The 13,540-nt window shown below is 53.8% G+C and overlaps 1 protein-coding gene across 1 annotated transcript; it reads right to left on the bottom strand.

The window, feature by feature from the left end:
• Positions 1–10,724: 10,724 nt before the first annotated feature.
• LOC146708685 (uncharacterized) lies at positions 10,725–13,211 on the bottom strand. The gene is made up of 2 exons (XM_085457917.1): positions 12,210–13,211; positions 10,725–10,763 (listed from the first exon to the last, which is right to left on the bottom strand). The coding sequence occupies exons 1-2, from the start codon at positions 13,209–13,211 to the stop codon at positions 10,725–10,727; spliced, it is 1,041 nt and encodes a 346-aa protein (XP_085314043.1).
• Between the last annotated feature and the right edge of the window lie 329 nt (positions 13,212–13,540).

Raw genomic sequence — 13,540 nt, 5'->3', positions numbered from 1 at the left:
GCATCACACACCCTGGTGTAGTGTGAATGGCCTTTGCCAACACCACTGGCCCTGGTGAAATGTGCATGATATCCAGCACCACACGCCCAGGTTTAATGTGGTTGGCATCAACGAGAAGGAGAGGCCCTGGTGGCGTGAAGATTGCCTCAAGGGAAGCACTGTGCCTGGTGTAACTTATCCACATTACACCAGGCTTCTACCGGCCTGTGATACCGGTAGAAGCCGGCATCAAACTCCCAGGTGTAATGTGAATGGCATCAACGAGCAGCAGAGGCCAAGGTTGGGTGAAGATGGCCTCTCAGGAAGCACTGTCCCTGGTGTAACTTATCCACATTACACCAGGATACATTACACCAGGCTTCTACCTGTCACGGGCCACCGGGGCAGACCGTGTGGAGTGAGTGGAGGACCCAAGAGCAAACAGAGGTGAGGACACAAAAACCGGACTTAACAGAAGGCGAGCCTTTATTTAGGGCCGAAAACTTAAGGAACAAGGCAGCAAAGCAACTGAGGGAAAACCTGAACATAGACTGGGAAAACTATGGCTAAACAAAGTACAAACTAGGACTAGTTAAGGCTTGGAAACTATGACAAGGGGTAGGGGAGATAACACAGACGACGCGACACAGACTGTAAGAAACACAGAGACTAAATACACATGAGGGATGATCAGGGGAAGTGGCCACACATGGGAACGCAGCTGACACACATGAACTTAACGACAGGACAGGAGGAGTGAGCTGAATACACAGACAGTGAATGCAGGCCTTCAAAGTAAAACAGGAAACATGAGACATGAACCGGGGAGACGTAGTACAGGGGGAGGTGACATAACTGACAGCATGAACTTGACAGTACAAGACACACAGACATAAACACACGAAGGGCAAGGGAGACGTAATGCAAGGGTGACATAATTACAAAAAGGGCTGGACTACCTTAAAGAACCTAAGCAAACAATAAACATCAAAATAGGTTAAGCATAACACACTGGGTCACACGACCCAGGACCATGACACTACCGGCCTGTGATACCGGTAGAAGCCGGCATCAAAGGCCCAGGTGTAATGTGGATTGCATCAACAAGCAGCAGAGGCCCTGGTTGGGTGAAGATGGCCTCACAGGATGCACTGTCCCTGGTGTAATGTGGATGGTAGAAGCCGTCATCACAAGCCCTGGTGTAATGTGTATGGCCTCAGCCCACAGCAAAGGCCCTGGTGTGGTGAAGATGGCCTCACTGTCCCTGGTGAAATGTGGATGGTATAAGCCGGCATCACAGGCCCTTGTGTAATTTGGATGTCCTCGGCCAACACCACTGTTGGATGGCCCTGGTGAAATGTGGATGGTATCAACAAGTAGCACAGGCCCTGGTGTAATGTGGATTGCCTCATCCATCACCACAGGCCCTGGTGTGTTGATGATGGCCTCAATGGAAGCACAGGCCCTGGTGTAATGTGGATGGGCTTATCCAGCACCACAGGCCCTGGTGTGTTGATGATGGCTTCAATGGAAGCACTGGCAGTGGTGTAATGTGGATGGCCTCATCCAACAACACTGGCCCTGGTGAAATGTGGATGGTTTTGGACAGCACCACTTGCGCTGGTATAATGTGGATGGCATCAACAACTAGCACAGGCCCTGTGAAATGTAGTTGGCCTCAGCCAGTAGCACAGGCCCTGTTGTTATGTGGATGGCATGAGCCAGCAACGCAGGCCCTTGTGAAATGAGGTTGGTATCCGCAAGCAGCACAGGCCCTGGTGTTGTGAATATGGCCTCACAGGGAGCAGTGGCCCTGTTGCAATGTGGATGGCATCATCCAGTAGCACAGGCCTTTTTATATTGTGGATGGGATCAGCCACCAACACAGGCCCTGGTGAAATGTAAATGTCCTCACCCAGTAGGACAGGCCCTGGTGTAATGTGGATGGCCTCAGCGAACAGCAAAGAACCTTGTGTGGTGAAGATCGCCTGACAGGAAGCACCACTGGCCCTGGTGTAATGTGGATGGCCTCAGCCAGTAGTACAGAAACCTTGTATATTGTGGATTGCATCAGAAGCAACACAAGCCCTGGTGTGGTGATGATGGCCTCACAGGAAGCACTGGCAGTGGTGTAATGTGGATGGCGTAAGCCAACAACACTGGCACTGGTGAAATGTGGATGGTATTGGCCAGAACCAAAGGCCCAGGTGTAATGTGAATGTCCTCAGTCAAAAGCACAGACCCTGGTGTGGTGATGATGGCCTCACAGGAAGCACTGTCCCTGGGGTAAAGTGTATGGCCTAAGCCAACAACAGTGGCCCTGGTGAAATGTGGATGGCATCAGCCAACACCACTGGCCCTGGTGTAATGTGGATGGCATCAGCCAGTATCACAGTCCCTTTGTTTTTTGTGGATGTCATCAGCCAGCAACACAAGCCCTTGGGAAATGTGGATGGTATTGGCCAGCACCAAAGGCTCTGGTGTGATGTGGATGGCCTCAGCCAACAGTACAGGCCCTGGTGTGGTGAAGATGCCCTCACAGGAAGCACTGTCCCTGATGTAAAGTTTATGGCCTCAGCCAACAACAGTGGCCCTGGTGAAATATCGATGGTATTGGCCAGCACCACAGGTCCTGGTGTAATGTGAATGTCTTCAGCCAGTAGCAGAGGCCCTTGTGAATTGTGGATCGCATCAGCCAGCAACACAAGCCCTGGTGAAATGTGGATGGTAGCAATGAGTATCACAGGCCCTGATGTGGTGATGATGGCAACACAGGAAGCACTGGCAGTGGTGTAAGCTGGATGGCATCAGCCAACAACACTGGCCCTGTTGAAATGTGGATGGTATTGGCCAGCACGACAGGCCCTGGTGTAATGTGAATGGAATCAACGAGTAGCACAGGCACTGCTGTAATGTGGATGGCCTCATCCAACGACACTGGCCCTGGTGAAATGTGGATGGCATCAGCCAGTAGCACAGGCCTTTGTATATTGTGGATGGGATAAGGCACCAATACAGGCCCTGGTGATATGTAGTTGGCCTCAGCCATGACCACACCCTGGTGTAATGTAAATGTCCTAAGCCAGTAGCAAAGGCCCTGGTGTAATGTGAATGACCTTAGCCAACACCACTGGCCGTGGTGAAATGTGCATGATATCGGTCAGCACCACAGGCCCAGGCGTAATGTGGATGGCATCAACGATTAGCACAGGCCCTGGTGGTTTGAAGATGGCCTCAAAGCAAGCACTGTCCCTGGTGTAATGTGGATGGAGGAAGTCGGCATCACAGGCCCTGATGTAATGCGGATGGCCTCAGCCAAAAGCACAGTCCCTGGTTTGGTTAAGATGGCCTCACAGGAAGCACTGTCTCTGGTGTAATGTGAATGGCCTTAGCCAACATCACTGGCCCTGGGAAATGTGCATGATATCGGTCAGCACCACAGGCCCAGGTGTAATGTGGATGGCATGACCAAGCAACGCAGGCCCTGGTGAAATGAGGATGGCCTCAGCCAGCAACAAAGGCCCTGGTGTTGTGAAGATGGCCTCACAGGGAGCACTGGCCCTGGTTTAATGTGGATGGCTTCAGGCAATAGCACAGACCTTTGTATATTGTCGATGGGATCAGGCACCAATACAGGCCCTGGTGATATGTAGTCGGCCTCAGCCATAACCACACCCTGGTGTAATGTAAATGTCCTAAGCCAGTAGCAAAGGCCCTGGTGTAATGTGAATGGCCTTAGCCAACACCACTGCCTCTGGTGTAATGTGGATGGCATCAGCCAGTATCACATGCCCTTGTGTATTGTGGATGTCGTCAGCCAGCAACACAAGCACTGGTGAAATGTAGTTTGCCTCACCCAGTAGCACAGTCCCTGGTTTGGTTAAGATGGCCTCACAGGAAGCACTGTCTCTGGTGTAATGTGAATGGCCTTAGCCAACACCACTGGCCCTGGGAAATGTGCATGATATCGATCAGCACCACAGGCCCAGGTGTAATGTGGATGGCCTCATCCAACAACACTGACCGTGGTGAAACGTGGATGGTTTTGGACAGCACCACTTGCGCTGGTATAATGTGGATGGCATCAACGACTAGCACAGGCCCTGGTGAAATGTAGTTGGCCTCAGCCAGTAGCACAGGCCCTGTTGTTATGTGGATGGCATGAGCCAGCAATGCAGGCCCTTGTGAAATGTGGATGGCCTCATCTAACAACACTGTCCCTGGTTAAATATGGATGGTATTGGTCAGCACCACTGGCCCTGGTGTAATGTGAATGGCCTTAGCCAACACCACTGCCCCTGGTGTAATGTGGATGGCATCAGCCAGTATCACATGCCCTTGTGTATTGTGGATATCGTCAGCCAGCAACACAAGCACTGGTGAAATGTAGTTGGCCTCAACCAGTAGCACAGTCCCTGGTGTAATGTGGATGGCATGACCAAGCAACGCAGGCCCTGGTGAAATGAGGATGGCCTCAGCCAGCAACAAAGGCCCTGGTTTTGTGAAGATGGCCTCACAGGGAGCACTGGCCCTGGTTTAATGTGGATGGCATCAGGCAGTAGCACAGGCCTTTGTATATTGTCGATGGGATCAGGCACCAATACAGGCCCTGGTGATATGTAGTTGGCCTCAGCCATGACCACACCCTGGTGTAATGTAAATGTCCTAAGCCAGTATCAAAGGCCCTGGTGTAATGTGAATGACCTTAGCCAACACCACTGGCCCTGGTGAAATGTGCATGATATCGGTCAGCACCACAGGCCCAGGCGTAATGTGGATGGCATCAACGAGCAGCAGAGGCCCTGGTGGTTTGAAGATGGCCTCAAAGCAAGCACTGTCCCTGGTGTAATGTGGATGGTAGAAGTCGGCATCACAGGCCCTGATGTAATGCGGATGGTCTCAGCCAAAAGCACAGTCCCTGGTTTGGTTAAGATGGCCTCACAGGAAGCACTGTCTCTGGTGTAATGTGAATGGCCTTAGCCAACACCACTGGCCCTGGGAAATGTGCATGATATCGATCAGCACCACAGGCCCAGGTGTAATGTGGATGGCCTCATCCAACAACACTGGCCGTGGTGAAATGTGGATGGTTTTGGACAGCACCACTTGCGCTGGTATAATGTGGATGGCATCAACGACTAGCACAGGCCCTGGTGAAATGTATTTGGCCTCAGCCAGTAGCACAGGCCCTGTTGTTATGTGGATGGCATGAGCCAGCAATGCAGGCCCTTGTGAAATGTGGATGGCCTCATCTAACAACACTGTCCCTGGTGAAATGTAGTTGGCCTCACCCAGTAGCACAGGCCCTGGTGTAATGTGGATGGCATCAGCCAGTATCACATGCCCTTGTGTATTGTGGATGTCGTCAGCCAGCAACACAAGCACTGGTGAAATGTAGTTGGCCTCACCCAGTAGCACAGGCCCTGGTGTAATGTGGATGGCCTCATCTAACAACACTGTCCCTGGTGAAATATGGATGGTATTGGTCAGCACCACTGGCCCTGGTGAAATGTGAATGGCCTTAGCCAACACCACTGGCCCTGGGAAATGTGCATGATATCGGTCAGCACCACAGGCCCAGGCGTAATGTGGATGGCATCAACGAGCAGCAGAGGCCCTGGTGGGGTGAAGATGGCCTCAAAGGAAGCACTGTCCCTGGTGTAATGTGGATGGTAGAAGTCGGCATCACAGGCCCTGATGTAATGCGGATGGCCTCAGCCAAAAGCACAGTCCCTGGTTTAGTTAAGATGGCCTCACAGGAAGCGCTGTCTCTGGTGTAATGTGAATGGCCTTAGCCAACATCACTGGCCCGGGGAAATGTGCATGATATCGGTCAGCACCACAGGCCCAGGTGTAATGTGGATGGCATGACCAAGCAACGCAGGCCCTGGTGAAATGAGGATGGCCTCAGCCAGCAACAAAGGCCCTGGTGTTGTGAAGATGGCCTGACAGGGAGCACTGGCCCTGGTTTAATGTGGATGGCATCAGGCAGTAGCACAGGCCTTGTATATTGTCGATGGGATCAGGCACCAATACAGGCCCTGGTGATATGTAGTCGGCCTCAGCAATAACCACACCCTGGTGTAATGTAAATGTCCTAAGCCAGTAGCAATGGCCCTGGTGTAATGTGAATGACCTTAGCCAACACCACTGGCCCTGGTGAAATGTGCATGATATCGGTCAGCACCACAGGCCCAGGCGTAATGTGGATGGCATCAACGAGCAGCAGAGGCCCTGGTTGGGTGAAGATGGCCTCAAAGGAAGCACTGTCCCTGGTGTAATGTGGATGGTAGAAGTCGGCATCAAAGGCCCTGATGTAATGCGGATGGCCTCAGCCAAAAGCACAGTCCCTGGTTTGGTTAAGATGGCCTCACAGGAAGCACTGTCTCTGGTGTAATGTGAATGGCCTTAGCCAACACCACTGGCCCTGGGAAATGTGCATGATATCGATCAGCACCACAGGCCCAGGTGTAATGTGGATGGCCTCATCCAACAACACTGACCGTGGTGAAACGTGGATGGTTTTGGACAGCACCACTTGCGCTGGTATAATGTGGATGGCATCAACGACTAGCACAGGCCCTGGTGAAATGTAGTTGGCCTCAGCCAGTAGCACAGGCCCTGTTGTTATGTGGATGGCATCAACGACTAGCACAGGCCCTGGTGAAATGTAGTTGGCCTCAGCCAGTAGCACAGGCCCTGTTGTTATGTGGATGGCATGAGCCAGCAATGCAGGCCCTTGTGAAATGTGGATGGCCTCATCTAACAACACTGTCCCTGGTGAAATATGGATGGTATTGGTCAGCACCACTGGCCCTGGTGTAATGTGAATGGCCTTAGCCAACACCACTGCCCCTGGTGTAATGTGGATGGCATCAGCCAGTATCACATGCCCTTGTGTATTGTGGATATCGTCAGCCAGCAACACAAGCACTGGTGAAATGTAGTTGGCCTCAACCAGTAGCACAGTCCCTGGTGTAATGTGGATGGCATGACCAAGCAACGCAGGCCCTGGTGAAATGAGGATGGCCTCAGCCAGCAACAAAGGCCCTGGTTTTGTGAAGATGGCCTCACAGGGAGCACTGGCCCTGGTTTAATGTGGATGGCATCAGGCAGTAGCACAGGCCTTTGTATATTGTCGATGGGATCAGGCACCAGTACAGGCCCTTGTGATATGTAGTTGGCCTCAGCCATGACCACACCCTGGTGTAATGTAAATGTCCAAAGCCAGTAGCAAAGGCCCTGGTGTAATGTGAATGACCTTAGCCAACACCACTGGCCCTGGTGAAATGTGCATGATATCGATCAGCACCACAGGCCCAGGTGTAATGTGGATGGCCTCATCCAACAACACTGGCCGTGGTGAAATATGGATGGTTTTGGACAGCACCACTTGCGCTGGTATAATGTGGATGGCATCAACGACTAGCACAGGCCCTGGTGAAATGTATTTGGCCTCAGCCAGTAGCACAGGCCCTGTTGTTATGTGGATGGCATGAGCCAGCAATGCAGGCCCTTGTGAAATGTGGATGGCCTCATCTAACAACACTGTCCCTGGTGAAATATGGATGGTATTGGTCAGCACCACTGGCCCTGGTGTAATGTGGATGGCATCAGCCAGTATCACATGCCCTTGTGTATTGTGGATGTCGTCAGCCAGCAACACAAGCACTGGTGAAATGTAGTTGGCCTCACCCAGTAGCACAGGCCCTGGTGTAATGTGGATGGCCTCATCTAACAACACTGTCCCTGGTGAAATATGGATGGTATTGGTCAGCACCACTGGCCCTGGTCAAATGTGAATGGCCTTAGCCAACACCACTGGCCCTGGGAAATGTGCATGATATCGGTCAGCACCACAGGCCCAGGCGTAATGTGGATGGCATCAACGAGCAGCAGAGGCCCTGGTGGGGTGAAGATGGCCTCACAGGAAGCACTGTCCCTGGTGTAATGTGGATGGTAGAAGTCGGCATCACAGGCCCTGATGTAATGCGGATGGCCTCAGCCAAAAGCATAGTCCCTGGTTTGGTTAAGATGGCCTCACAGGAAGCACTGTCTCTGGTGTAATGTGAATGGCCTTAGCCAACACCACTGGCCCTGGGAAATGTGCATGATATCGATCAGCACCACAGGCCCAGGTGTAATGTGGATGGCCTCATCTAACAACACTGTCCCTGGTGAAATATGGATGGTATTGGTCAGCACCACTGGCCCTGGTGTAATGTGGATGGCATCAGCCAGTATCACATGCCCTTGTGTATTGTGGATGTCGTCAGCCAGCAACACAAGCCCTGGTGAAATGTAGTTGGCCTCACCCAGTAGCACAGGCCCTGGTGTAATGTGGATGGCCTCATCTAACAACACTGTCCCTGGTGAAATATGGATGGTATTGGTCAGCACCACTGGCCCTGGTCAAATGTGCATGATATCGGTCAGCACCACAGGCCCAGGCGTAATGTGGATGGCATCAACGAGCAGCAGAGGCCCTGGTGGGGTGAAGATGGCCTCAAAGGAAGCACTGTCCCTGGTGTAATGTGGATGGTAGAAGTCGGCATCACAGGCCCTGATGTAATGTGGATGGTAGAAGTCGGCATCACAGGCCCTGATGTAATGCGGATGGCCTCAGCCAAAAGCACAGTCCCTGGTTTGGTTAAGATGGCCTCACAGGAAGCGCTGTCTCTGGTGTAATGTGAATGGCCTTAGCCAACATCACTGGCTCGGGGAAATGTGCATGATATCGGTCAGCACCACAGGCCCAGGTGTAATGTGGATGGCATGACCAAGCAACGCAGGCCCTGGTGAAATGAGGATGGCCTCAGCCATCAACAAAGGCCCTGGTGTTGTGAAGATGGCCTCACAGGGAGCACTGGCCCTGGTTTAATGTGGATGGCTTCAGGCAATAGCACAGGCCTTTGTATATTGTCGATGGGATCAGGCACCAATACAGGCCCTGGTGATATGTAGTCGGCCTCAGCCATAACCACACCCTGGTGTAATGTAAATGTCCTAAGCCAGTAGCAAAGGCCCTGGTGTAATGTGAATGGCCTTAGCCAACACCACTGCCCCTGGTGTAATGTGGATGGCATCAGCCAGTATCACATGCCCTTGTGTATTGTGGATGTCGTCAGCCAGCAACACAAGCACTGGTGAAATGTAGTTGGCCTCACCCAGTAGCACAGGCCCAGGTGTAATGTGGATGGCATGACCAAGCAACGCAGGCCCTGGTGAAATGAGGATGGCCTCAGCCAGCAACAAAGGCCCTGGTGTTGTGAAGATGGCCTCACAAGGAGCACTGGCCCTGGTTTAATGTGGATGGCATCAGGCAGTAGCACAGGCCCTTTTGTTATGTGGATGGCATGAGCCAGCAATGCAGGCCCTTGTGAAATGTGGATGGCCTCATCTAACAACACTGTCCCTGGTGAAATATGGATGGTATTGGTCAGCACCACTGGCCCTGTTGTAATGTGGATGGCATCAGCCAGTATCACATGCCCTTGTGTATTGTGGATGTCGTCAGCCAGCAACACAAGCCCTGGTGAAATGTAGTTGGCCTCACCCAGTAGCACAGGCCCTGGTGTAATGTGGATGGCCTCATCTAACAACACTGTCCCTGGTGAAATATGGATGGTATTGGTCAGCACCACTGGCCCTGGTCAAATGTGAATGGCCTTAGCCAACACCACTGGCCCTGGGAAATGTGCATGATATCGGTCAGCACCACAGGCCCAGGTGTAATGTGGATGGCATGACCAAGCAACGCAGGCCCTGGTGAAATGAGGATGGCCTCAGCCAGCAACAAAGGCCCTGGTTTTGTGAAGATGGCTGGGAAAACAGGTTTTGCAGCTGTTTGAGCTAAGATTTCCAAGTTATTCACATAATGAAAACCTATACTTTGTTTCGGTCGAGTTCCCCATTCAAATGCATGTAACAGTGAGAAACGCACTGTCTTGGCGAAAGAAAGCTATTTTGTACAACTTCATATAAATAGCTGTAACTTTTGATAGAAGACTCAGACAAACATGTTTATGGCTTTATCTTATAGAACTCAAGGTCTCCGTGCTGGGAAAACAGGTTTTGCAGCTGTTTGAGCTAAGATTTCCAAGTTATTCACATAATGAAAACCTATACTTTGTTTCGGTCGAGTTCCCCATTCAAATGCATGTAACAGTGAGAAACGCACTGTCTTGGCGAAAGAAAGCTATTTTGTACAACTTCATATAAATAGCTGTAACTTTTGATAGAAGACTCGGATACACATGTTTATGGCTTCATTGTCATGGCTCGGCTGTGTGGCAGGCAGGAGGAGGACCCAAAATGCAAAACTCACACACACGGGGATGAACTCAAAAAGCAGCTTTATTGCTGACAAAAGATAATGGGAGATACAAAACTAAACTGGGAAAAACTAACGTAAAGCTCACCAGGAAACACGGGGGAATCACACACAGCATGAGGGAGAACACGACGCCGAACAGAGGGAGACTCAGACAGAAATACACAGAGGGTAAACGAGGAAAGTGGGCACACACGGGGAACACAGGTGACACTGATAATCATAACGAGACAGGGCGGGGTGAACTGAACATGACATGTAGAGGCACAGAGGTTCCGACAGGAGGAGAGAGAGCACGGGGAAAACACAGACATAACGGGCTGGGGAAACATGAAACAACCACAAAGGGAGACGAGGGCTCATCAATACATAGAGGGCACACAGGGGGGAGAGAGCCATGAAGGGAAAACACTTAGGGAACGACACAGCAGGGCAACTCAGAAGACATGGCCTAAATAAGGAACGAAATACAGAAATACAAAGAACTAAGAATACTGGGCCCACATGGCCCAGGACCATGACATCACCCCCCCCCCCCCTAAAGGGCTGGCTCCCGACAGCCCAAACCCGAGAAACAAAAACAAAAACAGAAAACAACCCACCCAGGGCGGGAGGCGGGGGACCAGGACGGAGGGACCAGAACGGGAAACAAAATAAACAACAGAAAACACGGGAGCACATGACCATAGTCAAAATAAAGTTCAGGGGGCCGACCCAGAGCCCACAGGCACCAGAGTTCACGGGTCACACGGTCGGGGGACCGACCAGGCGGGTGGCACAGGTGGCGGAGCAGTTCAGGAGGCCGGCCGCGCGGGAGGCAGCGGCGGCGGCGAAGGAGACGACGGAGCAGTTCAGGAGGCCGGCCGCGCGGGAGGCAGCGGCGGCGGCGAAGGAGACGACGGAGCAGTTCAGGGGGCCGGCCGCGCGGAAGGCAGCGGCGGCTCTCCAGTGTCAGGCGTACTGGCCGAGGCCCGGTGGGCACAGGACCAGTCGAGGCGGGACCAGGCGAAGCACAGGCTGAGGCTGCAGCAGACGAAGGCTCTGAGGCTGCAGCAGACGAAGCACAGGCTGCAGCTGACGAAGCACAGGCTGGGGCTGCAGCTGACGAAGCACAGGCTGGGGCTGCAGCTGACGAAGCACAGGCTGGACCAGGCGTAGCAGAAGGTGGCTGGATGGGCTCCTCGGGCCCTCCAGCTGATGCGGCATGGTGCTGGACGGGCTCCTCGGGCCCTCCAGCTGACGTGGCATGAGGCTGGTGCGGTTCTCCTGAACCCCCAGCTGACGAGGAAGGTTGCTGAACGGGCCCCTCGGACCCTCCAGCGGAGACAGGAGGCTGAACGGGCCCCTCGGACCCTCCAGCTGACGTGGCATGAGGCTGGTGCGGTTCTCCTGAACCCCCAGCTGACGAGGAAGGTTGCTGAACGGGCCCCTCGGACCCTCCAGCGGAGACAGGAGGCTGAACGGGCCCCTCGGACCCTCCAGCTGACGAGGTAGATGGCGGCGTGGGAGCCGCGGAGTCCTGGATGAGCTCATCCGAGCTCCCAGCAGGAGCTGATGCAGAGCCAGAGAGATTTGAGACCCCTGGCTGGATGTTAAGCTGACCAGCGGACCGTACTGCTATCGGGGACTGGGCTACAGGAGCTACTGGAGCCTGCGCTACAGGCGGCACTGGAGCTACTGGGGCCTGCGCTACAGGCGGCACTGGAGCTACTGGGGCCTGCGCTACAGGCGGCACTGGAGCTACTGGAGACTGAACTGAGGGTGGCTGCGAGGGAGCTAACTGAACTGAGGGTGGCTGCGAGGGAGCTAACTGAACTGAGGGTGGCTGCGAGGGAGCTAACTGAACTGACCTGGGAGGAGAAACACGAGCAGGAAAAGGAGCAGGCTCAGAAAAAACTGTCCGAGAAATGGCAGGCTCAGGGTGCCGGCGGCGAGAGTGCCGCTTCTTTCTATCCGTGGAAGCAGGCGGGGTGAGCGGTGGAAGTCCCTGGCAACTCCGGGGACCCCCAAGAGCCAGTCGAGTCCCCCGGAAAGAGCGCTCGTCATGATCAGGAGCGAGCCACGGCTCCCTCCCGAACTCTTCCACTAGCTGTGCGCCTGCGGCGTGCTGCTGCCCCTCGTGATCGACGTCCAGGACCCCCACAGCGTCCGCGGGACGCTTCGTGGAGGGCGAGACAGGACGTAGCAGTGCGCGACGGCGGCGCTGACGCCGGTTCTTTCTGGAAGTGTGTACGATGGATGCTGGAGCCACCGAAGCAGGGGGTGATGTGGCGGCGATCTCCTCGTCGTCCGCCCACATCCTTGCCAGAAAAGAGGCAGGCGAAGTAAAGTCTGAGCAGTGTGGGGAGGGCGAGCGGCTGGTCCGAGGCGGTGCAACAGGTGTGAGTTCCTCCTCTGAAATGAGCCAGGGCTTCCAATGAAGCTCGTCCTCCCGTAAAGCTAGCAATACCTGCTGTCGCTCATCGTCGTCGAAATCTGTGGCCTCCACCATCTCGGTGCGCTGGGCTAGGTAGCTTGACAGTGGCGGAGACGAACTGTGAGTTGATGGCGGTGCAGCGGTGAGCCTCAGAGTCCCTACTCTGACTGCCTCCGGCTCGCGAGGCAGCGGCAACGACAACCGTTTGCAGGTCGGAGTCGTAGGTGCGGAGGCGGCGTTTAACACCCTCTGGGCCAGCGTGCGGGCGCGAAGCTCCTCCTTCAGGGGGGCCAGAGAGTCGAACGCCTCAAAAAGCTGGGGAAACCGACGGAGCTGTGGCGCTTGCTGAAGGATTGCGTCAATGGCCGCCAACCCGGTGGACACCACTCTGGGGTCCGTGCACCCACAGATGCGCGTCATGAGCCGGCAGAGCCGTTGCAGCTCCTCCCCAATCTCGTCCGGACTGTCCGCTGGGTCTGACATGGTCAGATCGTACTGGAGGTCCGCGGAGGGGTTGTGAACTGCTGGGTCCATATCGTGGTCGTGTTCTTCTGTCATGGCTCGGCTGTGTGGCAGGCAGGAGGAGGACCCAAAATGCAAAACTCACACACACGGGGATGAACTCAAAAAGCAGCTTTATTGCTGACAAAAGATAATGGGAGATACAAAACTAAACTGGGAAAAACTAACGTAAAGCTCACCAGGAAACACGGGGGAATCACACACAGCATGAGGGAGAACACGACGCCGAACAGAGGGAGACTCAGACAGAAATACACAGAGGGTAAACGAGGAAAGTGGGCACACACGGG

The sequence above is a fragment of the Copadichromis virginalis genome, linkage group LG5, assembly GCF_057382275.1.
Source record: "Copadichromis virginalis isolate Kocher_CV1m ecotype Utaka linkage group LG5, C_Virginalis_male_GT1.1, whole genome shotgun sequence".
In the NCBI taxonomy this organism is placed as follows: Eukaryota; Metazoa; Chordata; class Actinopteri; order Cichliformes; family Cichlidae; genus Copadichromis; species Copadichromis virginalis.
The sequence above is the reverse complement of the archived record's forward strand: the minus strand, read 5'-3'. Positions and strand labels throughout refer to the sequence as shown.

Bases quoted from the DNA above. Each gene is read 5' to 3' on its own strand.
- LOC146708685 (XM_085457917.1), bottom strand. From the start codon at position 13,211: ATGTCAGACCCAGCGGACAGTCCGGACGAGATTGGGGAGGAGCTGCAA. The intron at 10,764-12,209 runs GTTTTTTCTGAG...TTCCTTATTTAG, and splicing joins AGCCTGCCATTTCTCGGACA to GCCATGTCTTCTGAGTTGCC.